The sequence below is a fragment of the Carcharhinus amblyrhynchos genome, chromosome 6 (assembly GCF_965287045.1).
Source record: "Carcharhinus amblyrhynchos chromosome 6, sCarAmb.v2.hapA, whole genome shotgun sequence".
Taxonomy (NCBI): domain Eukaryota; kingdom Metazoa; phylum Chordata; class Chondrichthyes; order Carcharhiniformes; family Carcharhinidae; genus Carcharhinus; species Carcharhinus amblyrhynchos.
The window spans coordinates 69,357,336-69,384,250 of record NC_137329.1 but is presented as its reverse complement, the minus strand read 5'-3'; the positions used below and the strand labels follow the sequence as shown (position 1 = coordinate 69,384,250).

General features: G+C 44.0%; 1 protein-coding gene across 4 annotated transcripts in view; it reads left to right on the top strand.

Annotated features, from left to right (window-relative positions):
- Positions 1-26,915, top strand: part of braf (B-Raf proto-oncogene, serine/threonine kinase) — a 130,504-nt gene that overhangs the window by 93,955 nt on the left and 9,634 nt on the right. For all 4 annotated transcript variants that reach the window (XM_080190608.1, XM_080190605.1, XM_080190609.1 and 1 more), the window contains 7 exons: positions 58-142; positions 13,170-13,346; positions 13,821-13,867; positions 15,295-15,413; positions 18,151-18,282; positions 20,876-21,010; positions 22,050-22,203. In XM_080190608.1, coding sequence (XP_080046734.1) covers positions 58-142; positions 13,170-13,346; positions 13,821-13,867; positions 15,295-15,413; positions 18,151-18,282; positions 20,876-21,010; positions 22,050-22,203 — 849 coding nt within the window. The remainder of the gene's footprint in view (positions 1-57; positions 143-13,169; positions 13,347-13,820; positions 13,868-15,294; positions 15,414-18,150; positions 18,283-20,875; positions 21,011-22,049; positions 22,204-26,915) is intronic.

Genomic DNA, 26,915 nt, shown 5'->3' with positions numbered 1-26,915 from the left:
CATTTACTGTCTTTTAGGGTTACCATGTTCTGTTCTGTAAATGCTATTTGTTCACAGGTGATGTTGCAGTGAAGATGCTGAATGTTACCGCTCCAACTCCTCAACAGCTACAAGCCTTTAAGAATGAAGTGGGAGTCCTCAGGTAAGAGGGTGACAGAGAAATCCTGAAAGAAATAATCACAAGTGAAGTGTTGATGATTGTTTTACAGGTCATGTGCTGTCCTTCTGGATGTCTTTAGAAGGGTGGTGCGATAGTATTGTGGTTATGTTACTGGACTAGTAATCCAGAGACCTGGATTAATTATCTGGAGAAGTGTTCAAATCCCACCATGGCTGCTGGGGAATTTAAATGTGCTTAATTGAAGAACAAGCTGATTTTGCTGACCTTAGCTCTGGATAACCAGTCCTTTGTCCTGCAGAGCTCCCTTTACCCATCTTGGAACTTGTGATAAAAATGGGAGAGCTTTCCCCCAGATTAGTCAAGCAAGAGCTTGACATAGTCAGTGTCACCAAATTATAGCTATCATTATCGGGTATGTCCTATCCCAAAAGGAGGACAGACCCATCAGAGGATCTCCAAAATCACTGAGGATGGAGATGTTTATGGCACTGCTTTCTTCCAGTTGTTTGATATTCCACCAACATTCTTGGTTGAATTTGGAAGAACTTTAGAGCTTTGATCTGATCTGTTGGTTGTGGAATTGCCTAGCTCTGCCTATAGCATGCTGTTTCTACTGCTCTTTATGATCTTGTTGAATGGCAGATGGGCTCGAGGGCTGAATGGTCTACTCCTGTTCCTATGTTCCTATGCATGTAGTCCTGTACTGTAACTTCAGTGGTTTGGTATTTCATTTTTGGGACACTTCTGCCAGTTATATCCTTCAGGACTTGGCCAGATTGGTCAATAATGGTGCTAGTGAGCCACCGTTGATGATGGACATTGATGACCCCCATCCAGAGTACATTTTGTGGCCTTGTTATCCTCGGGGCTTTCTCAAAGTGCTGTTCAATATAGATTCATCAACTGAAAATAGGCTGTGGGTGGGAATAAGCAAGACATTTCCTTGCGCATGTTTGACTTCATGGGGTCCTGGAGTCAATGCTAAGGCTTCCCAATGACACTCTCCTTGAGTGTATACCTCTTTGTTGCAACCTCTGATGGATCTGTCCTCCTTTTGGGATAGGACATACCCGATAGTGATAGCTATAATTTGGTGACACTGACTACGCCAAGCTCTTGTTTGACTAATCTGTGGGAAAGCTCTCCCACTTTTATCACAAGTTCCAAGATATGGGTAAGGGGAGTTCTGCAGGACAAAGGACTGGTTATCCAGAGCTAAGGTCACCAAAATCAGCTTGTTCTTCAATTAAGCACATTTAAATTCCCCAGCAGCCGTGGTGGGATTTGAACACTTCTCCAGATGATTAATCCAGGTCTCTGGATTACTAGTCCAGTAATATATGCAGTAACAAAACATCAGTACAAAAGGCAAGCCACAAGCATTTACAACCACCCTCAACCAAAGGCACTGAACGGGATGATCTGTTTCCGCCTCCTACCGAGATGTGTGCCACTGCAGATGCCAGTCTTCAGCCAATTCAATTCGCTCAAGAAAACAGTTGAACCCACTTAATACTGCAGTGGGCCCAGACAACATCTGAGCTATAGTTTTGAAATGGTTAGACTCCTGAACTAACCATGTCTCTAACCAAACTATTGCAGTACAACTGGCATCCACCCAAAATGTGGATATCCTGTCCACAAGAAGCAGGATGAATTCAACCTAATCAATTACTGCCCCGTCAAATTTCTTGAGATCATGAGCAAAATGACAGAAATTGTTGTCAATAATGCTATTAAGTGGCACTTACTCAGCAATAACTTACTCATTAGTACTCTTTTTGAGTTCTACTAGAGCCACTAGGCTCCAGAACTCATTACAGCCATGGGCCAAGCTTTCCAAGCGGTGGCACAGTGGTTAACTCTGTTGCCTCACAGTGCCAGAGACCCAGGTTCAATTCTAGCCTTGGGTAACTGTGTGGAGTTTGCATATTCTCCCCATGTCTGTGTAGGTTTCCTCAGGGTACTGTGGTTTCCTCCTGCAGACCGAATATGTGCAGGTTAGGTGGATTGGCCATGCTAAATTGTCCTTCGGTGTCCCAAGATGTGTAGGTTAGGGGCATTAATGGAGCAAATTCATAGGGTTATGAGGATAGGATGGGGTTTCGGCTTGGGTATGGCACTCTGATATAGACATGATGGGCCAAATGGCCTCCTTCTGCACTGTAGGGATTCTCAGCAAAGGAGGCAAGGTGAGAGTGACTACCCTTGACATCAATGACTTGACTTCAGTCCATTTGACTGAATAGAGCCTCAAGGATATCATAGATATATAACAGTACCAAAGAAAAGCCAAGCAGCATGCCTTACTGACTGTTGTCCAGTGGCTCTGACATCCATCATTATGAAGTGCTTTGAAAGGTTAGCCATGGCACAAATCAATCCTAGCCTCCAGGATTGCCTAGATCCACTTCAGTTTGCCTACTGCCACAACAAGCCCACAGCAGACGCCATCTCCTTGGCCCTGCGCTCAACCCTCGATCACCTAGATAACAAAGACTCCTATTTATCGACTACAACTCAGCCTTCAACACCATTATTCCTATGTAACTCGTCTCCAAATTCAACTGGCTTGGGCCTCGGCTCCTCCCTCTGCGACTGGATCCTGAACTTACAATCAGTAAGGATATGCAACAACACCTCATCCATGATCAGTTTCAACACTGCTGCCTCAAGGCTGTGTTCTTAGCCCCCACTATACTCCTTACACACCTATGACTGGCCAATTTCTGTCCAACTCAATTTTCAAGTTGCTGATGACACCGCCGTAGTGGGTCAGATCTCAAACAATGACGAGACAGAGTACAGGAATGAGAATCTGGTGAACTGGTGCGACGGCAATAATCTTTCCCTCAATGTCAACAAAATGAAGAAGATTGTCATCAAGCTCAGGAAGCATAGAGGAGAACGTGCCCCTGTCTACATCAATGAGAGCAAAGTAGAAATGGTCAAAAACTTTAAGTTTTTAGGTGTCCAGATTGCCAACAACCTGTCCTGGTCCCTCCATGTCATCATTATAGTTAAGAAAGCCCAAAAACTTTCTTAGAAGACTAAGGAAATTTGGCATGTCAGCTTCGACTTACCAGATTTTATAGATGCACCATAGAAAGCATTCTTTCTGGCTTTATCACAGCTTGGTATGGCTCCTGCTCTGTCCAAGACCACAAGAATCTACAAAAGGTCGTGAATGCAGCTGAAGCCGTCATGCAAACTGGCCTCCCATCCGTTGACTCTGTCTACATTTCCCACTTTCTCGGCAAAGCAGCCAGTATAATTAAGGCCCCACGCATCCCAGACGTTTTCTCTTTCACCTTCTTCCATAGAAAAAAGATACAGAAGTCTGAGGTCACGTACCAATTGACTCAAGAACAGCTTCCCTCCCTGTTGCCATCAGACTTTTGAACAGACCTATCTCGCATTAAGTTGATTTTTCTCTACGCCCTAGCTATGACTGTATCAGTACATTCTGCACTCTCTTGTTTCCTTCTCTATGAACGGTATGTTTTGGCTGTATTGCGTGCAAGAAACAATACTTTCACTGTATGCTAATACATGTGACAATAATAAGTCAAAGAAAATCTGAAGTGAATGGGGAGATAGCTCTCCACTGGCTGGAGTCATACCTAACACTAAGGAAGATAATTAAAGACCAATCATCTCAGCCCTAGGACATTGTTGCTGGGAGTTCCCCAGATAGTTTCCTAGGACCCAACCAAAGGCTGCTTCATCAAGGGCTTCTTCCATCATAAGGTCAGAAGTGAGAAAGTTTTTTGATGATTGCACAGTGTTTGATTCCATTCACAATTCTACTGATCATGATGCAATCCATGTTCATATGCAGCAAAACCCTGGACAACATTCAGGATTGGGCTGCTAAGAGCCAAGTAAAATTGACATCAGGCAATGACCATCGCTAACAAGAGATTCTAATTACCTCCCCTTGACATTCAACAGCATTGCCACTGCTGAATCCCCCACTATCAACATCTTGAGATTACAATTGATCAGAAACTGAACTGGACCAAATACATACTGTGGCTGCAAGAACAGATCAACGGTTGTGAGTCTGCAGAGAGTAACTTACCTCTTGACTCCCCAAAGACTGCCCACGATCTACAAGGCCCAATGATAGAATACTCTCCGTTTACCTTGATGAGTGCAAATCCAACAGCAAGGGAATTAGATAAGTACGTGACGAAAATAAATTGGAGGGCTACGGAGAAAATGGAAGGGGGGGTGCAACTAGCAAAATTGCTCTCGCAAAGAGCAGACATGAATATACTTGGTTGAATGGTTTTGCAGATATCATAGAATCATACAGTGCAGAAGGAGGCCATTCAGCCCATCGAGTCTGCACCAACCACAATCCCAGCCAGGCCCTATCCCCATAACCCCATGCATTTATCCTAGCTAGCCCCCCTGACTCTAAGGAGCAATTTAACATGGCCAATCCACCTAACCCACACATCCTTGGACTGCGGAAGGAAACCGGAACATCTGAAGGAAACCATGCAGACATGGACAGAATGTGCAAATTCCACACAGAAGTGACCCAAGCCAGAATCGAACCCAAGTCTCTGGTGCTGAGAGGCATCTGTGCTAAACACTGTGCCACCATGCTGCCCAGCCTTCCTTCTGTGCTGTAACCATTCTGTGATTCTAAGATGCTATTCCAAGTTAAACCTTTAACAGAGAAACTCAACACCATCTGTTGCGAAGGAGCACGCTTGATCCATGTACCACATTGTGTTTACTCCCTTGACCACAGATGCCCTGTGAAGCAGTGTCCACCATCAATGAGATACACTGCAGCAATTCCCCATTACTACTTTGACAGGTCCTCCTTTCAAATCCACAAACTTTACCTAGAAGAAACAAGAGCAGCAAGCACCACCAGGTACAAGTTCCCCTCCAAAAGGATGTTGCAAAACATCCTTCATTGCTGGGTGAAAATCTAGAATTCCCTCCTTAATTGTGCAAATGGATTGCAACAGTTTAAGAAAGTGGCTCACCATCATCTTCTCAAGGACAGCTGGAGATGGGCAATACAGTTGACCTTGCATCCGATGAATGAATAAAAAGATATATGGATAGGTTGACAATGATAGAGATATCTCAATGATGTGATGTCATTAGCGGTTTGTGGATGGTGTCCTCTGCCCAGAGCCAGGACTCTGAGTGTCAGCAGATTACCTGACTCTGGAGGGCACCATAATTTTGTCTTCATCCAGTGTCCCTAAATGTACATTCACATTCCTGATGTACATCAGAGATCAGGAGTGGAAATCCTAGCTCTTCTTTCACACCTGTCTGACCTCAGCCTGAGGCTAACTGTATGCTCTGTATGCAGCTGTGACTGGGATTATTTAGCTCAGTAATGTGTAGATTGATCTTTGTTTATCTCTTTGGGTAAGGTGCAATCATTCAACTTTGTTTATAAAGCAAAACCAAGTTCTTGCACTGATCGTTTGATAAAATCTTGAAGCCAGATTGTGTGAAGGCATATTTTAAATGCTCCCTCTGAAAGGTGAAGTCTCAAGTTGCTGTCAGTACGCTCAGCTTCTCCAGCTTTGTTTCAGGTACTGCTGGGGCATTTTCAACTGCTGCTATAAATCATGGACGTCTTATTGAAATAGAAAACATGTTGCCTATCCACAAGAAGAATGTCCAGTGTCTGGTTGCAACACCCATTCATGAATCTTTTGAGAAAGTATGTTTAGTACTTCCTCATTTGTCATCTAGATTGATGATTTGGATGTTGTGAATAGTAATGTTCCTTCTGTTGATGTTTGCCCGCCAGATCTCATCTTTTTGCCTGAAGGTGACTGAATCTCTACAGTTAGAGATGAGTGGAATTGGGCAGCACAAGTTCATCAGCTTAATAGTTCATCAGCATAAACAGTTAAAACATGCTATTGCTTTCTTTGTGAAAGGAGGACGACGTACCCCCATGTTAAAGGTTTTACTTGGGAATAGCACCTTGGAATTATAGAATCCCTACAGTGCAGAAGGAGGCCATTTGGCTCATCAAATCTGCACCGACCACAATCTCACCAAGCCCTATCCATATATTTACCCTGCTAGTCCCCTGACACTAAGCAGCAATCTAACATGGCCAATCCATCTAATCTTTTTACTGTGGGAAGAAACTGGAGCACCCAGAGGAAATCCACACAGACACGGGGAGAAGATGCAAACTCCACACAGTTGTCCAAGGCTGGAATTGAGCCCAGGTCATAGAATGGTTGTAGCGCAGAAGCAGATCATTTAACCCAGTGTGGTCATGCCCGCTGTCTACTAGAGCAATTCGGCTAATTCCACTCCCCTTGCCTTTCCCCATAGCCCTGCAATTTATTTTCTTCCCTCTTGAAAACCATGATTGAATTTGCCTCCACCACACGCTCAGGCAGTGCAGTCAGATTCCATGCAGTGACAGCATGGAAAGATTTATTCCTTATGTTGCCATTGTTTCTTTTGCCATTCCCCTTATCTTGTCATAGTCTAATTCTTCATCCTTCCACCAGTGGCCACAGTTTCCCTTTATCTACACTGTCTAGACACCTCATGATTTTGAACCTCAACCTTCTCCAAGAAGAACAGCCACAGTTTATCCAATCTATCCATGTAACTAGAACCCCTTATTCCTGGAACCATTCCAGTAAATCTTTTCTACATCTTCTTTAAACCCTTTACATCCTTAAGTGTGATGTCCAAAATTAGACACAATACTTTAGTTGAAGCCAAACCGGTGTTTTTTAATAGTTCGCCTTATCTTCCTTGCTTTTCTATTCAATTTTTAAAATTCAGGATTCTGTATGCCTTAGTATTTGATTTTTCAGTGTGCTTTGTGCTCTTTATTTTAAATTGTCTCTCTATGTTCTTTAGACCAAAATGTTTCACTTCTTCATGCTTCCCTACATTAAAATTCATTTTCCATCTGTCTGCCGTTCCACTAACCTGTGATCTCTTGGAATCTATCGCTATTCTCCTCACTATTCACCTCACTATTCACAATACTTCCACGTTTGTGTCATCTGCAAATTTTGAATTTAAGGGCTGTAATCCCACATCTAGGGCATTAATACTATATGGAAAAGCAGTGCTCCTAATACCCAACCCAGGATCCCTTGTTATAAATCTTCCTTCAGTCCAAAAAAACAACTGTTCACCACTAATCTGTTTCCTGTCGCTCTACCAACTTTGTATCCGGGCTGCCAATGTCCCTTTTATTCCATGGGCCTCAATGTTGCTGAAAAACCTATAATGTGAAATTTTAACAGATGTGTTTTTGTTAAAATTTCACCACATCAACCATGTTACCTTCATTGACCCTCTCTCTTATCAAAAAACAAAGTATCTGCTTTGCATTCTAGAATTATAGATTATCAAACATACAAAGAGACCATTTGGTCCATCATATTTGTACCATCAGTTACTTTTCCAATTAGTTCCACACCACTGCCCTTTTCCTATAAATGTTACCCCCTTAAGTTTTGGTCAGATTACCTTTTGAAGTTATTGTTGAATCTGCTAAACAAATGAGAAAGTACTCAAGATGTCATGTGGTGAATCCCAGTCAAACCTGGACAACTTGATGTCACCAGCAACTTCAATAGTTGATAAAATCGATCTCCAGATGATAGAACAGTGGTAACTGTTTACCCAAGTCCAAAGCAAGCCAGCTTTCTTGTTCCTAGACTCAGGATACAGTAGCCCAGTCTGTCTCCATGCCATGCTGTCCAAGAGTTGCTGAATCAGGGCTAACATGCAGTGTGGAGACCTGAACCAACATGGACCTTTGTACCAAATTGGAGTCTTTGATTGTTTGAATTCCTAGTTGCTCAGCAGTCCAGACAGAAGAAACACCAGAACTAATGTCCAGCCCTATAAACTACTCTGGTCCCTCCCTTGGCTCAGTGTCAGTGATGTAATAAGCACTCTGTCATTAAAGCAACAAAAGTATACTACTGTGGATAGATTTAATATGATGTACTGCTAATTCCAATGTTTTGTATGAATATCAGTACATAAGAAATAGAACATAAAATCTAGGAGCCGGAGTAAGCAATTCAATCCCTTGAGCCTGCTTTGATGTCCATTGTGATCATGACTGATCTTGTCTTGGCCTCACCCCTGCTTTGTTGCCTGTTCTCCATAACCCTTCAACTCATCACTAATTAAAAATCTATCTCCTCGAATTTATTCAGTGTCCGCTGCACTCCGAGGTAGTGAATTCCACAAATTCACCATCCTTTGAGAGAAGTCGTTTCTCCTCATCTCTGTTTTAAACCTGTTGTTTTAGATTGCCACAAAAGAGGAAACGTCCTTTCTACGTCTACTTTGTCAATACAATTATCATCTTATAAAGAGTATCATTTTATGTACTCTAGAGAGTATAGGACTAAACTACTCAATCTTTCATCATAAGGATAAGCCCCTCATTTCTGGTATCGATCTAATGAACCTCCTCTGAACTACCTCTGTAATGCCACTACATCCTTCCTCAAAAAGGGGACCAAAACTGTACAGTTACAGCAACGCTCTATTCCTTTGGCTATAAATGCTAAAATTCCGTTCACTTCCTTATTATCTGCTGTACCTACATACCAAATTTCTGTGACTCATGCACAAAGAAATCCAGATCCGTCTGCACTGAAGCGTCCCAAAGTCTCTCTTCGTTTAGACAGTAAGTTACCTTTCCATTTATCTGACCAAAATGGATATCCTCACACTTACCCACATTAAACACCATCTGCCACATTTTGATCCAGTCACCTAATCTGTCTATATCCTTTTGTAAATGTTTTATTTCCTCATTACAACTATCAGGAGTAGATAGGAATAGACTATTCAGCATATTGAACCTGTCCTGCTAATCAGTAAGATCATGGCTGATCTGATTGTTGCCTTAAACTCCATTGTCCTACCCAACACCCATAACCCTCAACTCTAAGAAGCTCAGAGGAACAGATGGATCTTGGGGCACTTATTCACAGATCGTTGAAGGTGGCAGAGCAGGCGAATAGGGTAGATAAGGCATATGGGGCACTAGCTTTTATCAGGCTCGGCATTAGAGTGCAAAAGCAAGGAGATTATGATGGAATTGTACAGAATGTTCGTTAAGCCACTGGAGTACTGTGTGCAGTTCTCATCATCTCGCTATAGGAAGGATGTGAATGCACAGGAGGGAATACAGAGAAGATTCACCAGGATGTTGCCTAGGGTAGAACGTTTGAGTTATAAAGAGAGACTGGATAGGCTGGGATTGTTTTGTCTATAGCAGAGCAGGCTGCAGGGGGAACATGATTGACGTGTATAAGCTTGTGAAGGGCATGGACAGGGTGAATAGGAAGTAGCTGTTCCCACTTGGTTGAGAGGTCAATCTCAAGGGGGCATCATTTTAGGGTGAAGGGCAAGAGATTCAGACTGCATTCGAAAAAAATGTTTTTCACTCAGAGGGTAGTGAGAATCTGGAATGCACAACCTGAGAAGGTTGTGCAGGTCAGAAACCTTACAACCTTTTAAAAAGTATTTGGATGAGCATTTGAAATAAGGATATAGGACAAGTGCTAAAAAAATGGGATTGCGTGACTTTAGTGGTAATTATTGTTGGTGCACACTCAGTGGGCCAAAGGGCCTTCCCCATATAGCTCTGACTCCCTTGTTAATAGAGAATTTGTATAACTCAGTTTTGAAAATATTCAGTGACCCACTCTCCATTGCTCACTGAGGGAGAGAATTTCTCTGAATGAAGAAATTCCTTCTCGCCTCCATCTTAAATGGGGATGTCTTATTTTGAAATATCTCGCCTAGTTCTAATTTGTCTCTGCAAGAGGAAACACCCTCTCAGCATCTACCCTGTCAGACCCCCTCAGAATGTTAAACGTTCAATAAGATCATCTCTTATTCTTCTACACTCCAGTGAGTACAGGCCCAATCTGCTCAATCTTACCTCATGAGACGGCCCCTCACCCCAGGAATCACCCAAGTGACATCCGGACAAATGTGAGGTAATGCATTTTGGAAAGTCTAATACAGATAGGAAATATACAGCAAATGGCAGAACCCTGAAAATTATTGATAGGCAGAGGGATCTGGATATACAAGTACACAGGTCACTGAAAATGGCAACGCAGGTGGAGACGGTAGTCAAGAAGGCATACGGTATGCTTGCCTTCATCGGCCAGGGCATTGAGTTTAAAAATTGGCACGTCATGTAGCAGTTTTATAGAACCTTAGTTAGGCCATACTTGGAACATAGTGATCAATTCTGGTCACCACACTACCAGAAGAATGTGGAGGCTTTGGAGAGGGTACAGAAAAGATTTACTAGGATGTTGCCTAGAATAGAGGGCATTAGCTATGAAGAGAGGTTGGAGACACTTGGTTTGTTCCCACTCGAACAATGGAGGTTGAGAGCCGACCTGACAGAAGTCTACAAGATTATGAGGGGCATAGATAGAGTTGTAGTCAGAAGCTTTTTCCCAGGATGGAAGAATCAGTTACTAGGGGGCATAGGTTTAAGGTGCGAGGGGCAAGGTTTAGAGGAGATGTACAAGGCAAGGTTTTTTACATAAAGGTTGGTGGGTGCCTGGAACTTGCTGCTAGGAGAAGTAGTGGAAGCAGATATGGTAGTGACTTTTAAGGGGTGTCTGGACAAATACATGAATAGGATGGGAATGGAGGAAGGGGAGGGGGTTTTAGTTCAGTCGGGCAGCATGGTTGGTGCAGGTTTGGAGGGCTGAAGGATCTGTTCCTGTGTTGTAATTTTCTTTGTTCTTTGAATCTTTTCTGAACTTCCTCAAATGCAATCATGGTCCCTCCTTAGATAAGGTGACATATGAGGAGCATTTGAGGAATCTGGGTCTGCACTTGATAGAGTTTAGAAGGGTGGGGGGGGCGGGGTCTCATTGAAACTTGCAGAATACTGAAAGGCCTGGATAGAGTGGGTGTGGCGAAGATGTTTCCATTAGAAGGAGACACTAGGATCTAAGGGCACAGCCTCAGAATAAAGGGCAACCCTTCAGAGTGAGATGAGGAGGAATTTCTTCAGCCAGAGAGTGGTAAATCTGTGGAATTCATTGCCACAGAAGGCTGTGGAGGCCAAGCCATTGAGTCTATTTAAGACGTAGATAGATCCTTGATTGGTAAGGGATTAAAGATTAGGGAGAAAAGGCAAATGTATGGGGTTGAGAAACATATCAGCCATGATCAAATGGCACGCAGACTCGATGGGCCAAATGGCCTAATTCTGCTCCTATATCCTATTGTCTTAAACCATACACAGTATCCTAGCTGTGGTCTCATCAATACCTGTGCAGTTGTAGCAAGACTTCCCTTCTATACTCCATCCTCCTTGCAATAAAAGCCAACATCCCATCTGCCTTCATAATTTCTTGCTGTATAATAGCTCTTCATTGTACATATAGTACATAATCCTCTCAAAACTACATTCTAAAATTGAAACTTCTGTGCTTCTGCTCCCCATTTCATCTTCGATCTTCTGTTGGCAGCTTCTAGCTCTTTATGAATGTAGATTCCACCTATATTTTAATGCATTTCCAGTAAAACTTTCAATTCTGCTTGACTACATTGCTGGAGGTTTCATCACATCTTCCTGCCTCACTCTGTCAAGTTGCTTCCCAAATTCAATATTTTTATAGAACTGATAAGGTAAAGTATTTACAGGTAAATTTAAAGTAACTTTTTTTTAATCTCAGTAAATTTTCTGAGTTGCTGTCAGCAGTATCCAGGCAATTAACCTTCAGTTCATGGAGTATCCAGTGCAATCTTGGTTTCTAATGCTTGGAGTGAACATTTTCCCTATTGTATACATAGCTAAGGTATGCATCCATCTATCAAAGCAACACAAACTCACGGTGTTTATTTGAGGTCTGGGACTTCTGGTTGTCATGTAAGCTCTGCACAGTCTGTCACTGGGTGATGTGTGGGTTGATGCCTGGTTTTAACATTGAAGCCCGGCTGATACTTACTGTTGTGGGTCGTACAATGAATGGCTACATAGTTGAGAGGGTTGTCCTGCGAGCTGAACCCCAGCCAGGTGTTAGTGATTTCAGGAGAGAGAAAACTGGGTGAAACAAAAGCATGGATAAAATGTGAATGGCTTATTAGCTGGAAAAAACTAGTGTGGATTATTAACCATTGTGCCCAGTTGATTTCCCATGAACATTATCCACACTCCATTCCTCACTCACAGCTCCTCAATTGCGAGCTATCTCTTTCTTCACTCCTCTTTCCCCACTGCGTTCCCATTTTCCTTTCTTTACTCCCCTTCCCCTCCTCTCCACCATCTCCACTCCTGTTCTCTCACTACAGGCCCCTCCACATGTTTCCCACTTTGGCTGTCTCTTTCCCACCACTGCTCATGACAGGAAATGAGCCCAGAACATTGAATCCCTTCATTGCTGGGGTTGAGCAAGTAAAATATTGGACCAAATGGACCAAGAAATTTATTGAATGTTACAGGAGCATTATCCTCAGCTTGACATGGGATGGAAATAAACACACAAGAATTTATAATAGGGGGTGGCACAGTGGCTAGCACTGCTGCCTGTCAGTGCTAAAAACCCGGGTTGTATTCCCAGCTTGGGTCACTGTCTGTGTGGAGTTTGCACATTCTCCCCGTGTCTGCGTGGGTTTCCTCCGGGTACTCCAATTTCCTCCCACAGTCCAATGATGTGCGTGTTAGGTTGATTGGCCATATATATTGACCCTTAGTATCAGGGGGACTTGCTAGGGTAAATGCATGGGATAGGGAATCAGCCCAGGGTGGGATTGTGGTCAGTGCAGATTTGATGGACTGAATGGCCTCCTTCTGCACTGTAGGATTCTATGCTGAATAGAATTAGTCTGTAACAGCCTGTTTCCTTCTCTGTGGACCTTGTCCCTTCTTTCATCATTATCTGGTTCACCTGGCCTACCTCAGTACTGTACTCCAGAAGACTTGGATGCTGAAAGATTTACCTCACCTTCTGACTGAACATTTTCTGAATGATGAATTAATATCAGTGTTTCTTTTCCTGTATAGAAAAACCCGGCACGTTAACATCCTCCTATTTATGGGTTACACCACAAAGCCTCAGCTGGCCATTGTGACACAGTGGTGTGAGGGCTCCAGTCTCTATCACCACCTTCACATCATCGAGACCAAGTTTGAGATGATCAAGCTCATTGACATTGCCCGCCAGACTGCACAGGGCATGGAGTAAGTCCAATACTTTACTGTTGACCATAGAAACCTGTGTAGGACAACTGAGAGCCTGAGTCACAGAAAGAAAACTGGGATTTCAAAGGAACTTGTGGTTTATTTTATAGATCATTGAGTAGAAAAGTGACCCCCTCCCCACTCACCTTGTGGGTGAAGGTTGCACCTTCTGGCCGACCCCAACCCCAGTTTTTGCTAACACTTTGTTTTTGGAATTTACAAATGACACAATGCCCTTATTCTATGTCACCCTTCCTGGAGGTGAATCATAACGTGCTGCCAAAAATGGAGCAAGCAAACTTAGAAATGGAAGTAAAGGAGCTCTGTGTATCCTGGGGTGTTTCATACCAGCCGCTGAATGAAATGGCCGGCATTGAGGACATTTGCCAGTTGTCCTATAAACCAGTCTTATGCCTCATATAGAAAGTGAACACTGAAGTTGAAAATGTTAATGACGACAGTTCTTTGTCACAGCTACCTACACGCAAAGTCCATTATCCACAGAGATCTGAAGAGTAATAGTATCCTTTCATACTTTGTGTGTGAGCAGTGAGGCAGTGGCTGTTTAACGGTTAACGAGTAAACCCTCCCTAATAGCACAGTTGGCAGAGGGAGTCAGTAACAGAACTGTGTGTTGGTGATGCTAATTAAATGAATCAAACATGTTGGTGCTGCGAGTTAATTGAATCATATGTTGGTGCTTCACAGTAACTTCATTGCAGTGTGAATAAACTTGAAACTTCTAGCTGACTAAACCATAGGTACTGGTAGTGTTAGTTAACTGAGCCACATGTGTTTGTGGTACTAGTCAACTGAACCATGTGCTGATGGTGCTAGTTAACTGAACCACATGCACTGGTGGTGTTAGTTGCGATCTAGCAAAGGTTGCAAATTTAACCATCTAGTGTTGGCAGCCCCTGAACCCCCTCCCCTCCCCCCCAACAGCTTTGATGTTATTGACCTAATGACACAATTTTTTCTGTGTAAAAGCATTGCAGAAGCCTTTGGGGCAGCTGAAAAGATCATTGTGCTGTCTTCGTGTGAGAAGAAATGAGGAGGTCTTGTGGTACAGTGTTGGCTCCCCTATGTCTGAATCAGAACCTCTGGGTTCAAGTCCAATGCCACACCTTGATGGCCATGGAAGGAGTATTCATAGTATTTTCAATGGGCTAACAATCAGCTCAGCAATCTTTCCACCACTCCCCTCCCACCGCCTGCCTCCCCACCTCCCCCATCTGCCTCCCTCCCCACCCCCCACCCCCCAATCTGCCTCCCTCCCCACCGCACCCCCATCTGCCTCCCTCCTTCTCCCAGGTCTATTCCCCTCCTTTTTCCCCATGTTTCCGTACTAACTTATGCACTCTGATATCTTTAATATTTAATCAATTTTCCATGCCTTTTGATTTGGTATCTTTAGCCTGCAAAAATCAGTCCTCGGGTGCCAAGACCCTGGCATAGCTCCCTAAGGCATACTATTGCCTAAAACCTTTTGCCCTAAAGTTCACCACCATATCTGCCCTCACGTACCCTCTGCCCAAGCCACTACAATCCCTGTCATACTCTGTGCCTTAGGTTTCATAGCTAGTTGTGGCAGTTTATCACACTCCTTTTGAAAGTCTATATCCACTTCATTCCCTTTAACCATATATTCTGTAAATCAGTGAAATTAATTAATTAATGGTGGGTCAATGGGATGGAAAATTGTTCTTTTGCACTTTAAGCAGAGTTTTGTTTCTGTTTTCTTGTACTGAATAAGTTGAGAAATGTCCTCGGACATAAATACTTAAACTCCTGTATAAATCACGTGGGGTATATTTGCTTTCAATTCAAGAAGACAGTTGGGTCAAGATGCAAAAGGCCACACTTTTGTTCATACTTTGGGAATTTGGGAATAGAAACATGTATTGTGCAGACTTGTTGTCTCTGAGTTCCTTAATTCCAGTCAAAGATATTTTTCTACATGAAGACCTTACAGTGAAAATTGGGGATTTTGGCTTGGCAACAGTGAAATCACGGTGGAGCGGGTCCCACCAATTTGAACAATTATCCGGTTCTATCCTGTGGATGGTGAGTGCTGAAACTGTACCTGAAGTTGGCAATTATAATATTAATGCTGAAAGGGAAGAGCAATGTGTGGTATTACCTTGACTGTACACTGATTCAGTTCAGTCAGCACCTGTACTACATATTCATAACCAGGAGATTAAATACATGTTAACAACATTTAATTGTCAAATCTCTTTCAGCTTAATTCACTCTGATTTATACAAGATCAATTGCAGATGTCAAGACCCATTCATATCATTCAGTTTCCATCTGTAGCATCAAGGTCAGCAAAGTAAAATCCTTCAGTCCAATCAATGTCTTTGTTACCCAGTGGATGAAAACCCAGTCCTGTTAGAAAACATTTACTTTTATAGGGGATGCAGTGGAGTACTGGTATTGTTACTGAACTAGTAATCTAGAGACCCAGAAGTAGATCTGGGTTCAAACCTCACTACAGCAGACTGTGAAATTTGAAATCAATAAAAATCTGGAAATCTAATGATGATCCTGAAAATCATTGTCAATTGTTGTAAAAAGCCCATCTGGTTTACTAGCAGCACTTAGGGGAAGGAAATCTGCCATCCTTACCTAGTTTGGCCTACATGTGATTCCAGATCCACAGCAATGTGGTTGACTCTTAAATGCCCTCTGGAATGAAGGGCAATTAGGGATGGGCAATAAATGCTGGCCCAGCCAGAATGAATAAAAAAGATAAAGTAAATGGCTAGGTATCAGAAGCTCTTCAGCTCCACCAGTAGGCCAGGACTCCTGCAAATTTGCTGCAGAAATCTGCATTATGTCCCATTGTAACACATCACTTACCTTAGCTAAAATTTTAACCAACAAAGCCACCAACACAATTTGTTCCTTCCTTCTCTCACACCAACCCTCCCTCTATTTGAGGCTATCTTTCACTACAGTAAAAACATAAAATGCTAGAAAAACTCAGCAGGTCTGGCAGCATCTATGGAGAGAAAAAGATTAGGCCAGAATTTTACCACCACGGGAATTGGAGCAGGCAAGGAGTCGAACATGGAAAGGTCTGTTGACCTTGGGCTGGATTTTACGGTTTCAGGATGAGCAAGGCCATAAAATCCTGCCTTTAATGTTTGAAATCTGTATACTCTTCTACAGAACTGAAGAGGAATAAAAGTGTAATGAAATATTTAGTTGTAAAGGGAGGGTAGGGCAGGATGGAGGGCCAGAGATAGGCCATGGCTATGGACAGATTGACAAAGATGTTCCAGACACTATACAAAGCGAGTGTTAATGGTGCCATTAAGAACTAAAGAGGGGCTAATAGTAGCATAAAGGTAAAATAGTATAATGTGTTACTAAGAGAACAAATTATCAATGCTCAGTGAATGCAAAACTGAAAAATAAGTGACAGATGGCCCTGGAGTGGGATGGGATTGAATTGGGGCAAACCAAGTAAACAAAAAACCAGATGGAGGGGAAAGTTCACAGTCTGAAGTTGTTGAACTCCATGCTGAGTCCAGAAGGCTGGAATGAACACCGAGAGCGAAATGTAATTCATTATATTTCTATCCCTCTTCAGTTCTGTAGAAGGGTCATATGGACTCAACTCTATTGCTCTCTCCACAGATGCTGCCGAATCTACTGAGTTTATCCAGCATTCTATGTTATTTCAGGTTTCCAGCATTGCAGTATTTTGCTGCTTTGTTTTTACTTGTTGGCTATCCTTCTTAAGAAGGAGGCTGCACAACTAAGCTTCTGGGTAGAGGCTCTTCTTGTGAAGTAATAATGAGAGTCCCTCTGGTTATTAATTTGCAGTAAATCTGTGCTTTTCAGCATCGTTCCACCAGAAATAGCTTAAAAAATTGTCCTTTTTTGTGATGCTTCTACATGGCATCCAGAGCAAGTTTCTCCCCCAACAGATTCTCAGCTGTTTTGGTGAGAGGCAGTTGAATACAAGTTCAAAAATCTTTAAGTGGCATTTCCTTCATCTTTTTGAGCATTGAAGAGAATTTCCTACCAGTGGAAGTTGAGGTTGGCGAGATGTTTGTACAGTGGGGCTGGACTTGGATCTGATGACAGGAGTCAATAATGAGCTGCATATTCAAAACTGAGGGTTGAGTGGCTAGTGTAGCACAGATCAGCACCAGCCAAGTCTCCCCCGCTCAATTTCCAGTTGAGTTGAAATCGGCCTAAGGGAAGGGATTCCTGCTGCTGATCAGCATTTCATCACTCCCTCCACAGACATAATCCCCACTAACAGTCCTCAGTCACTTGGATCAGGTACCAGAAGGCTGGCAGAAAGCAAGTGTGTGCCAATTGCAGGCCAATTGGCTTTTCATTATACAGTTTGCACTATTTTCTCCTGTGCTAAACTTCCAGAAGACTGCTATAAAGCTTTGTTTCTCCCTGTATAAATGCTGTTTGACCTGCTGAATGTATCCAGCATTTTTTTTATTTCAGCTTTCCAACATCTGCAGTATTTTTCTTTTGTTGATGGTCACAACTCATCCAGCTAGTTTGTGAGCTATTGCTTACGTTATGTTGAATTTTTGCTCTTGAGTACAATGGCTTTCTCTTGTGCCTGAGGTTACTTCACCATCCACCACTCCCAGTGAGGAGTGCATCTGGAAACAACAGTGGCTGGATGGAGATTGGGAAGCAAGCTGTCCTTTCTGGAAGCTCTGAATCTTTCACTGACCTCCCTGCCCTTCAATGACCTGATTTCCACCAGTAGACCAGATGCTTACCCTTATTAATCCAACCTTTTGCCTTTTTGTAGGCACCTGAGGTGATTCGAATGCAAGACAAAAACCCCTATAGTTTTCAGTCTGATGTCTATGCGTTTGGGGTCGTTCTTTATGAGTTAATGAGTGGGCAGTTACCCTATTCAAACATCAATAACCGAGATCAGGTGAGTAAACATATACCTGCTGCAGAATTATTTTATTTTCATTATTGGATTAAAATGAAATTTCAAGATGAGAATCTTATAATTGAGAATGGAAAGACTTATTAATCAGTGTCCATCAAAAACACCCAGAGCAGGAAGACCATCAGTTGGATATGTTGTAAAAATGCATGGACAATACACTTAACCAGTGCTATAGCTGTTTTGGGAGTGTTTGATGGTGATAGTGCAGAGGGAGCTATGTTCTGTATCTAAATCCATGCTGTACCTTCTTGGGAGTGTTTGATATGGACTGTGTAGAAGGAGATATATTCTTTATCTAACTGCAAGCTATTCCCGTCCTGGGAGTGTTTGATGGTGACCGTGTCAAGTGAGTTTTGTATTGAACCCTGTGATCTCTATCTGTCCTGGGAGGGTTTGATGGGGTCAGTTTAGTGGGAGCTTTACTCTGTATCCAACCCCGTGCTTTAACTGTTGTTGGAGTGTTTAATGGGGACAACGAAGAGGGAGCTTTACTGTTTATCTAACCACGTGCTGTACCGGTTTTCCAGTGATTAATGGCGATAGTGTAAAGGGAGCTTTAATCTGTATCTGGCCCCATGCTGTAACTGTTCTGGGAATGTTTTATGGGAACAGTGCAGAGGGAGGTTTACTCTGTATGTAACATATACTGGAGCTGTTTTGGGACAGAGTAAAACTCTCCATGCTGTCAGAAATCTGTCTCGCCTCCAGGCTCGAATGTCCCCCCTGCTCAACAGTACTATATTTCTTCATTTTCCAACCAAGAGGCTGCTTCTCTTTGTACAGTTCCCAGTTCAGTGTTGCTGGCCTATCCCACGTGTACAAGGCTGTGACTGCCCAAGCTCATGTCATTCATACTTTGTTCCATCCTCTCCAATAGAGAGAGGACAGTAGATTTGTTCTGTGTCTGAAGTTTAATCCTGTTCATTCGAAGTTATCTAATTCAAACACCTGATAACATTTTTAACAGGAAATTCCTATTTTGAAGTGTTACTTATGTTGTTAAGTTCAAATAAGTTGATCATTTCTGACTGATTTGTTATAAGAACATAAGAAATAGGAGCAGGAGTAGGCCATCTGGCCCTTCGACCTGCCCCGCCATTCAATAAGATCATGGCTGATCTGTCGTGGCTCAGTTCCACATTCCCGCCCTCTCCCCATAACCCTTAATCCCCTCTCTTATCAAAAACCCATCAACCCTCTTCTTAAAAATATTTAGCAAGGTAGCCTCCACCACTTCAACAGGCAGAGAATTCCAGAGATTCACCACCCTTTGAGTGAAGAAGTTCTTCCTCAACTCCGTTCTAAACCGCCCCCCCCCCTTTATCTTGAGGCTGTGCCCCCTAGTCCTACTGTCCTTTCTGAGCGGGAAGAGTCTCTCCACCTCTATCCTATCCATCCCATTCATCATCTTATACGTCTCAATGAGATCTCCCCTCATTCTTCTAAACTCTAACGAGTACAAGCCTAATTTATTCAGCCTCTCCTCATAGCTCAACCCCCTCAACTCCGGCATCAGCCTAGTAAACCTCCTCTGCACTCCCTCCAAGGCCAAAATATCCTTGCGTAAGTACGGCGCCCAAAACTGCACACAGTACTCCAGCTGCGGCCTCACCAATGCCCTATACAGCCGCAGCAAGACCTCCCTACTTTTATATTCAATCCCCCTCGCTATGAAGGCCAGCATCTCATTCGCCTTCCTGACCACCTGCTGCACCTGCAAGCTAGGTTTTTGCGACTCATGCACAAGGACCCCGAGGTCCCTCTGCACCGCCGCCTGCTGCAGTTTTTCTCCATGTAAGTAATAATCCTTCCTACCATTATTCCTACCAAAGTGGACCACCTCGCACTTGCCAACATTAAATTCCATTTGCCAGTTCCTGGCCCAGACTGTGCACCTTGGGTCAATTTTCTATGTGAAGACACAATTTTCTATGTGAAGGTAGTTGTTAGATACCTGGGAATGCTTGTCACTGGGGCCAGGGGGAAACTGGCAAGACAAAACAGCCCCATTCCCTCTCCCATCCTGCCCATCAGCAGCCGCACCCTGTCTTGAAGTGCCTTTGTGAATGAGTTTGCTGTATTTCAAAAAGTAACAATGATCCAAGTTTTTGGTGAATTCTGGTGAAAAATTGACAGGGAAAAGTATAGTCCCGAGTCGGTATTAGCCACAGTATGCCCCACTTTAACAGGAATGTTGTATGTATAATCTGAGTGTCACCCATCATCTATGCCCCACCTTGTTCCATCTCTTCATTCCTGCAGCTCCAGCTGAGGTAAAATGTCCAGTATATTTTGGTTGATTGGCCATGCTGAATTGACCCTAGTGTCAGTGGGAATTAGCAGGGTAGATGCAGGAATTGGGCCTGGATGTGATTGTGGTCAGTGCAGACATGATGGGCTGAATGGCCTCTTTCTACACTGTAGGGATTCTATTCTATGAATACTGAAAGCAGTTTTGAAATGTTCCAGTGATATGTTAAGGCCTGCAGCTAGGTTAGGTGTAGATCTATACCATACAAGTTTAATAGTTTGCTGTCAATTTGATGTGTTTTCCCCTTTGATTGGCTTTCAGATAATCTTCATGGTTGGCCGAGGTTATCTGACCCCTGACCTCAGTAAGGTGCGCAGTAACTGTCCAAAGGCAATGAAGAGGTTAATGGTGGACTGTTTGAAGAAGAAGCGGGATGAACGCCCTCTGTTCCCTCAGGTAAGTATTAGACTTGGCTCCTCCCTCCGAATATTAGTCAGAATGTTGTCACAGTACCAAGTGCTGGAATTGGGATTAGAATATGTAGGTGTTAGATGGCTGGAGCAGACAATGGCTGAAGGGCCTTTTTCTATGCTGTAAACTCTATGGCTGTGACTTTGACTGCTGGAGATTAGGTCCCTGTTCTCTTGACCCTCGTACTGGTTCTGAATGTAGAAAGAAGTGATTTTTGATTTGTCTAAGCATGACAGGGAAACGGAGATAGACTGGGCAAATGGCACTGATTGGATTGTTCTACAAAGAGCTGTCATAGACTTGATGAGTTGAAAAGCCTCCTTAGTGTTTTATTTATTGTTGGGGTCACAGTCGGCATATAGCACCTATTCGAGAAGTTGTGGAACAGAGCCAGCAAAGAGACTAGACTTGAATCCAACAAAGGCTTGGAAACAAAAGGCATTGCCCTCTCTGCACCAAGGTTGGACAGACTGGGGTTGTTTTCTTCAAGCAGCAAAGATTGAGAGAAGAGCGGATGGAAGTATATAACATTATAAGAGGCAGAGATAGGGTGGGTAGGAAGGCACTTTTTCTATTAGTAGAGGGATCAATAACCCTGGGGCATGGATTTAAGGTAAGAGGTGGAAGGCTAAGAGGGGAGTTCAGGAAACACTTTTTTACCCAGAAGGCAGTGGAAGTCTGGAACACACTGCCTGAAAGGGAAGGCAAGTCACAAATTCTTGTAACTTTGGATAAATATTTAGATATTCACTTGTGCTGCCATAACCTCCAGAGTAATGGATGAAATGCTGCAAAATGTGACAAATGTGGTCAGATCTTTGTTTACCAGCATGGACACAGTGGGCTGAATGGCCTTCTTCTCTAGTGTAAATGTGTCTAAATCTATGGATTCAGCCGTTAATTCAATGTTCTTACTAGAAGCCTCTGACATGGATAGGGAGATGGAGGAGTTCCAGTGAGGGCTGACTGATGATGTACAAGTGGTTCTCAGACTACTGAATAATGAAGCACTTCTGCATTGCAGATTCTTGCCTCGATTGAGTTGCTGGCCAGATCCTTGCCAAAGATTCATCGCAGTGCATCGGAGCCCTCGCTCAATCGGGCTGGTTTCCAGACCGAGGACTTCAGCCTGTACAATTGTGCTTCCCCAAAGACACCCATCCAGGCCGGAGGATATGGTGAGTGTGTGAGAACACAGTGAGCCTTTATCCAGATTGTCCACTCTCGACCCTCGAAAAGCTGCTCATTGATTTGTAAAAGATGAAAAGGTCACATGACACCAGGTTATAGTCCAACAGGTTTCTTTGAAATCGCATGCTTTCTGAGTGCTGCTCCTTTGTCAGGTGAAGTGGAGCAAGATTTTCATCTGATGAAGGAGCAGCACTCCAAAAGCTTGTGATTTCAAATAAACCTGTTGGACTATAACCTGGTGTTGTGTGCCCTCTCATTTTGTCCACCCCAGCCGATACCGGCATCTCCACATCTGGATCTGTTTAGAGATCAGTTATGAGACTAATGTTCTGTTGACCATCAGTTCCTTGTTGGGGGTTCAGTCTCCAGGGATTCCCTCACTGCAGTGGGCCATTCCTGACCTGTGTACCTATACTGTGAGGTGATTGTACTTTGTGTTACAAGCATCAGCCAAGATTTGTCTTTGGCTGATGTCCTCTTCTAGCACAACCAGAGGGAGCAAAGACATTTGAAGTACAGTCAAAAATAGCAATAACATGAATATAATATGACTAAATATTATAAAATCCCTATAGTGCAGAAGGAGGCCATTCAGCCCATCGGGCCTGCACCAAGAATAATCCTGCCTGGCCCATAACCCTGTAACCCCATGTATTTACCCCGCTAATTGCCTAATCTACACACCTTAGGACATTAAGGGAAAATTTAGCCTGGCCAATCTACCTACCCCCATATCTTTGGACTGTGGGAGGAAAGTGGAGCACCCGGAGGAAACCGACGCAGACACAGGGAGAATGTGCACACAGACAGTGACCCAAGCCTGGAATCGCACCTGGGTTCCTAGCGCTGAGAGGCAGCAGTGCTATGCCACCATGCCCCCCCCACCACCCCCACCACACACACACACACACACACACACACACACACACATATAGAAAAGAAATGACCCTGAGCCACTTAAGGAGACATTAAGACAGGTAATAAAAGCTTTGTCAAAGGAGCACCTCAGTTTTAGGAAGGCAAATGAGGTAGCAGAACAGAATTGCAGAGCGCAAGGCCAAGGTAGCTGAAGGTATGGTGATCAGTGGTGGACACCGTAAGAAAAAAGAACAAAAACAGCCTGGGAAACAGGCCCTTCGGCCCAACGAGCCCACGCTGCCATTTTAACGTTACCAGTCCCCCCATGACCCTTATCTATGCTTATGGCATTCCACATTGAGGGAAACTAATTTAGGGACAATTTATTACCTCAAATCAGCCTAATAGCACATCTTTGGGGTGTGGGAGGAAACCGGAGCACCCGGAGAAAACCCACGCAAGCATGGGGAGAATGCGCAAATTCCCACAGACACTGGCCCAAATCCATGTGTCTGCATAGCAAACAGTGATAGTCACTGAGCTGTCGTGTTGCCCAGCATCTGGTCCAGTTTAATCACACACTAACGACATGAAGCACTGGGCTATTCTCGAACATCCAAGAGCAGCCCTAGTACGACCCATCGCGTGTATGCCCCTCGTTGGACAACAAGGCGGACCGACTTAAAACCTGTGAATTAAAAGAAAAAAGCGTTAGTATCATTCCACATCCTTTTACATTACCAGGGACGTCCCAATGCTAATGAACCTTATTTAAAACAATCTCCTATATCCTCCCATCTCCAACCCACTCATGTGCCTGTCTAAGTAACTCTTAAACAACTCCAGCGTGCCTGCCTCCACCACCTTACTTGGCAGAGAATTCCATACCCCCACTACCCTCTGTGTGAAAAACCTCCCCCTAATATCCGTGTTGTACCTCTCCCCCCTCACCCTAAGCCCGTGGCCCCTCGTACTGTGTGTCTCTAACATAGGAAATAGCTTACCTCTGTTTACTCTATCTATACCCTTCATAATCTTATATACCTCTATTAGATCCCCCCTCAGTCGCCGTCTTTCAAGGGAAAACAGCCCCAGTTTGCTCAATCTTTCCTCATAACCCAGTCCTTCCATACCAGGCAACGTCCTGGTAAACCACCTCTGCACTCTCTCCAGAGTCTCCACGTCCTTCCGGTAGTAAGGCGACCAGAACTGGATGCAGTACTCCAAATGCGGCCTAACCAACGTTCTATACAACTGCAACATTAGACTCCAGCTCTTACACTCTATACCCTTTCCTACAAAGGTTAACATACCATAGGCTTTCTTCACAACCTTCTCCATGACATCAGGTTAAACAGGTTTATTTGGTAGCAAAATCCACTAGCTTTTGGAGCACTGCTCCTTCGTCAGGTAAGTGGGTTCACAAACAGGGCATATAAAGACGCACACTCAATTTACAAAATAATGGTTGGAATGCGAATCTTTACAGGTAATCAAGTCTTAAAGGTACAGATAATGTGAGTGGAGAGAGCGTTAAGCACAGGTTAAAGAGATGTGTATTGTCTCCAGATATGACAGTTAGTGAGATTTTGCAAGCCCAGGCAATTCATGGGGGTTACAGATAATGTGACATGAGCCCAAGATCCCAGTTAAGGCCGTCCTCGTGTACGGAACTTGGCGATCAATCTCTGCTCAGTGATTGTGTGTTGTGACGGCTGCCTTGGAGAACACTTACCCAAAGGTCAGAGGCTGAATCCCCGTAACCGCGGAAGTGTTCCCCAACAGGAAGAGAACACTCTTGCCTGGTGATTGTTGAGCGGTGTTCATTCATCCATTTTCGTAGCGTCTGTATGGTCTCCCCAATGTACCATGCCTCGGGACATCCTTTCCTGCAGCTTATCTGGTAGACAACATTGTCCGAGTTGCAAGAGTATGTACCATATATCTGGTGAGTGTGTGTGATTGCATTCTTGGACATGCATCTCCATTAAGGGCGGTCACGTCCGCACTTCATTGTACCACAAGCCCATGGGTACCTCACGATGCTTCACTTCTCCAACTTCCGCCCTATGGACCAGTGCAGTGAAGAAGTCTTGTTCGAACCTGTGCATGAAGATGTTGGCATATTGAGGTGCAAATTTGGTCCCCATGGCTGTTCTGTTGTCTGGATGAAGAACTGGTTCTTGAAGGTGAAGACATTGTGGTCCAGGATGAAGCAGATGAATTGTAAAATTGCATCTGAAGATTGGCAGTTGTCAGCTTAAGTACTGAGACAGTTGCAACAATGCCATCATCATGGGGGATGCTGGTGTAGAGTGTCGAGACATCCATTGTGACGAGACGTGCTGCTGGTTCAGCAGTTGCTCCAAGTGTTTTGGTAGGAAATCCGTAGTGTTGCGACAAAAGCTTGGGGTTCTTTGTACAATGGGTTTCAGAATGACTTCAACATAGCTGGAGAGGTTCTCGCACACTGTCCCATTGCCCGATACAATGGGACGGCAGGGTATGTTTGCCTTATGTATCTTCGGGAGGCAAGGGGAATACTTGGGATGAGAGCACGGTGGGCCCTCTGAAGGTCCAGATCAAAGGTCTTGATCAGTCTGTTGAGTTGATGGATATGCTCTTTGTTTGGATCTGCGACAACTGTCTGTAGTGTTCCTCATTGTTCAGTTGTCGGTACACTTCTTTGCAGTAATCCGTTCTGTTCAGTATTTCATCTGGTTGAAATGCGACAATGGGTTTCCCTGCAGTGGTACTGTTTTCTACTGTGGTACCAAGGAGAGGTTGGTTGTTGCTGGTCGTGATGCCGAGATGAAATCAAAGTTCTCAGCCCAGGGCTCAATTTCTGCCCCATCACCAAAACAGACCCCATCAGTCTTGCAGCAGGCACAGAGGAATTCATCAGGCAAATGAGGCTGCAGAAGTTCTTCCACAAACCCCAAGAGGCCAACAGCGAACACAATGAGACAGCCCGTGAACCAGAACAGCCAACAGAGAGATCCGCAGTACAGCATCCGAAGAGGAAAGAGTTGAATTGGACTCCTCTGGAAGGCTGCTGCCCTTGACTTGACATGTATGCCCAAGCTGTCAGGAGGTACGTCACACAGATTCATCAGCCGCACCCACAAGATCACCCAAGCACAACACAAGGCCACCAATGCTCTCAAGACCAACTGCAACATTGTCATCAAACCAGCAAAGGAGGGGCCATCGTCATATTGAACAGAACGGATTACTGCAACGAAGTATACGACAACTGAACAACGAGGAACACTACAGACAGTTACCCGCAAATCTGACTAAAGAACACAGTCGTCAATGCAACAGACTGATCAAGACCTTTGATCCGGACCTTCTGAGCACCCTCTGTGCTTTCGTCCCACGTTCTCCCCGCGTTGGAGATCTCTACTGCCTCCCGAAGATACACAAGGCAAACACACCCTGCCGTCCCATCGTATCGGGCAATGGGACTCTGTGCAAGAACCTCTCTCTGGCTATGTCGAAGTCATCCTGAAACCCATTGTACAAAGAACCCCAAGCTTCTGTCGCAATGCTTTGGATTTCCTACCGAAACACATGGAGCAACTGCTGAACCAGGAACACTCCTCGTCACAGTAGAACATAGAACATTACAGCGCAGAACAGGCCCTTCGGCCCACGATGTTGCGCCGACCAGTTACAAAAACAATGACCCACTAGCCTATACCAATCCTTTTTCGTCCATAAACCTATCCAGAGATCTCTTAAACGCCCCCAAACTAGACGCATTTACAACTGCAGCAGGCAGGGCATTCCAATCCCTCACCACCCGCTGGGTAAAGAACCTACCCCTGACATCCGT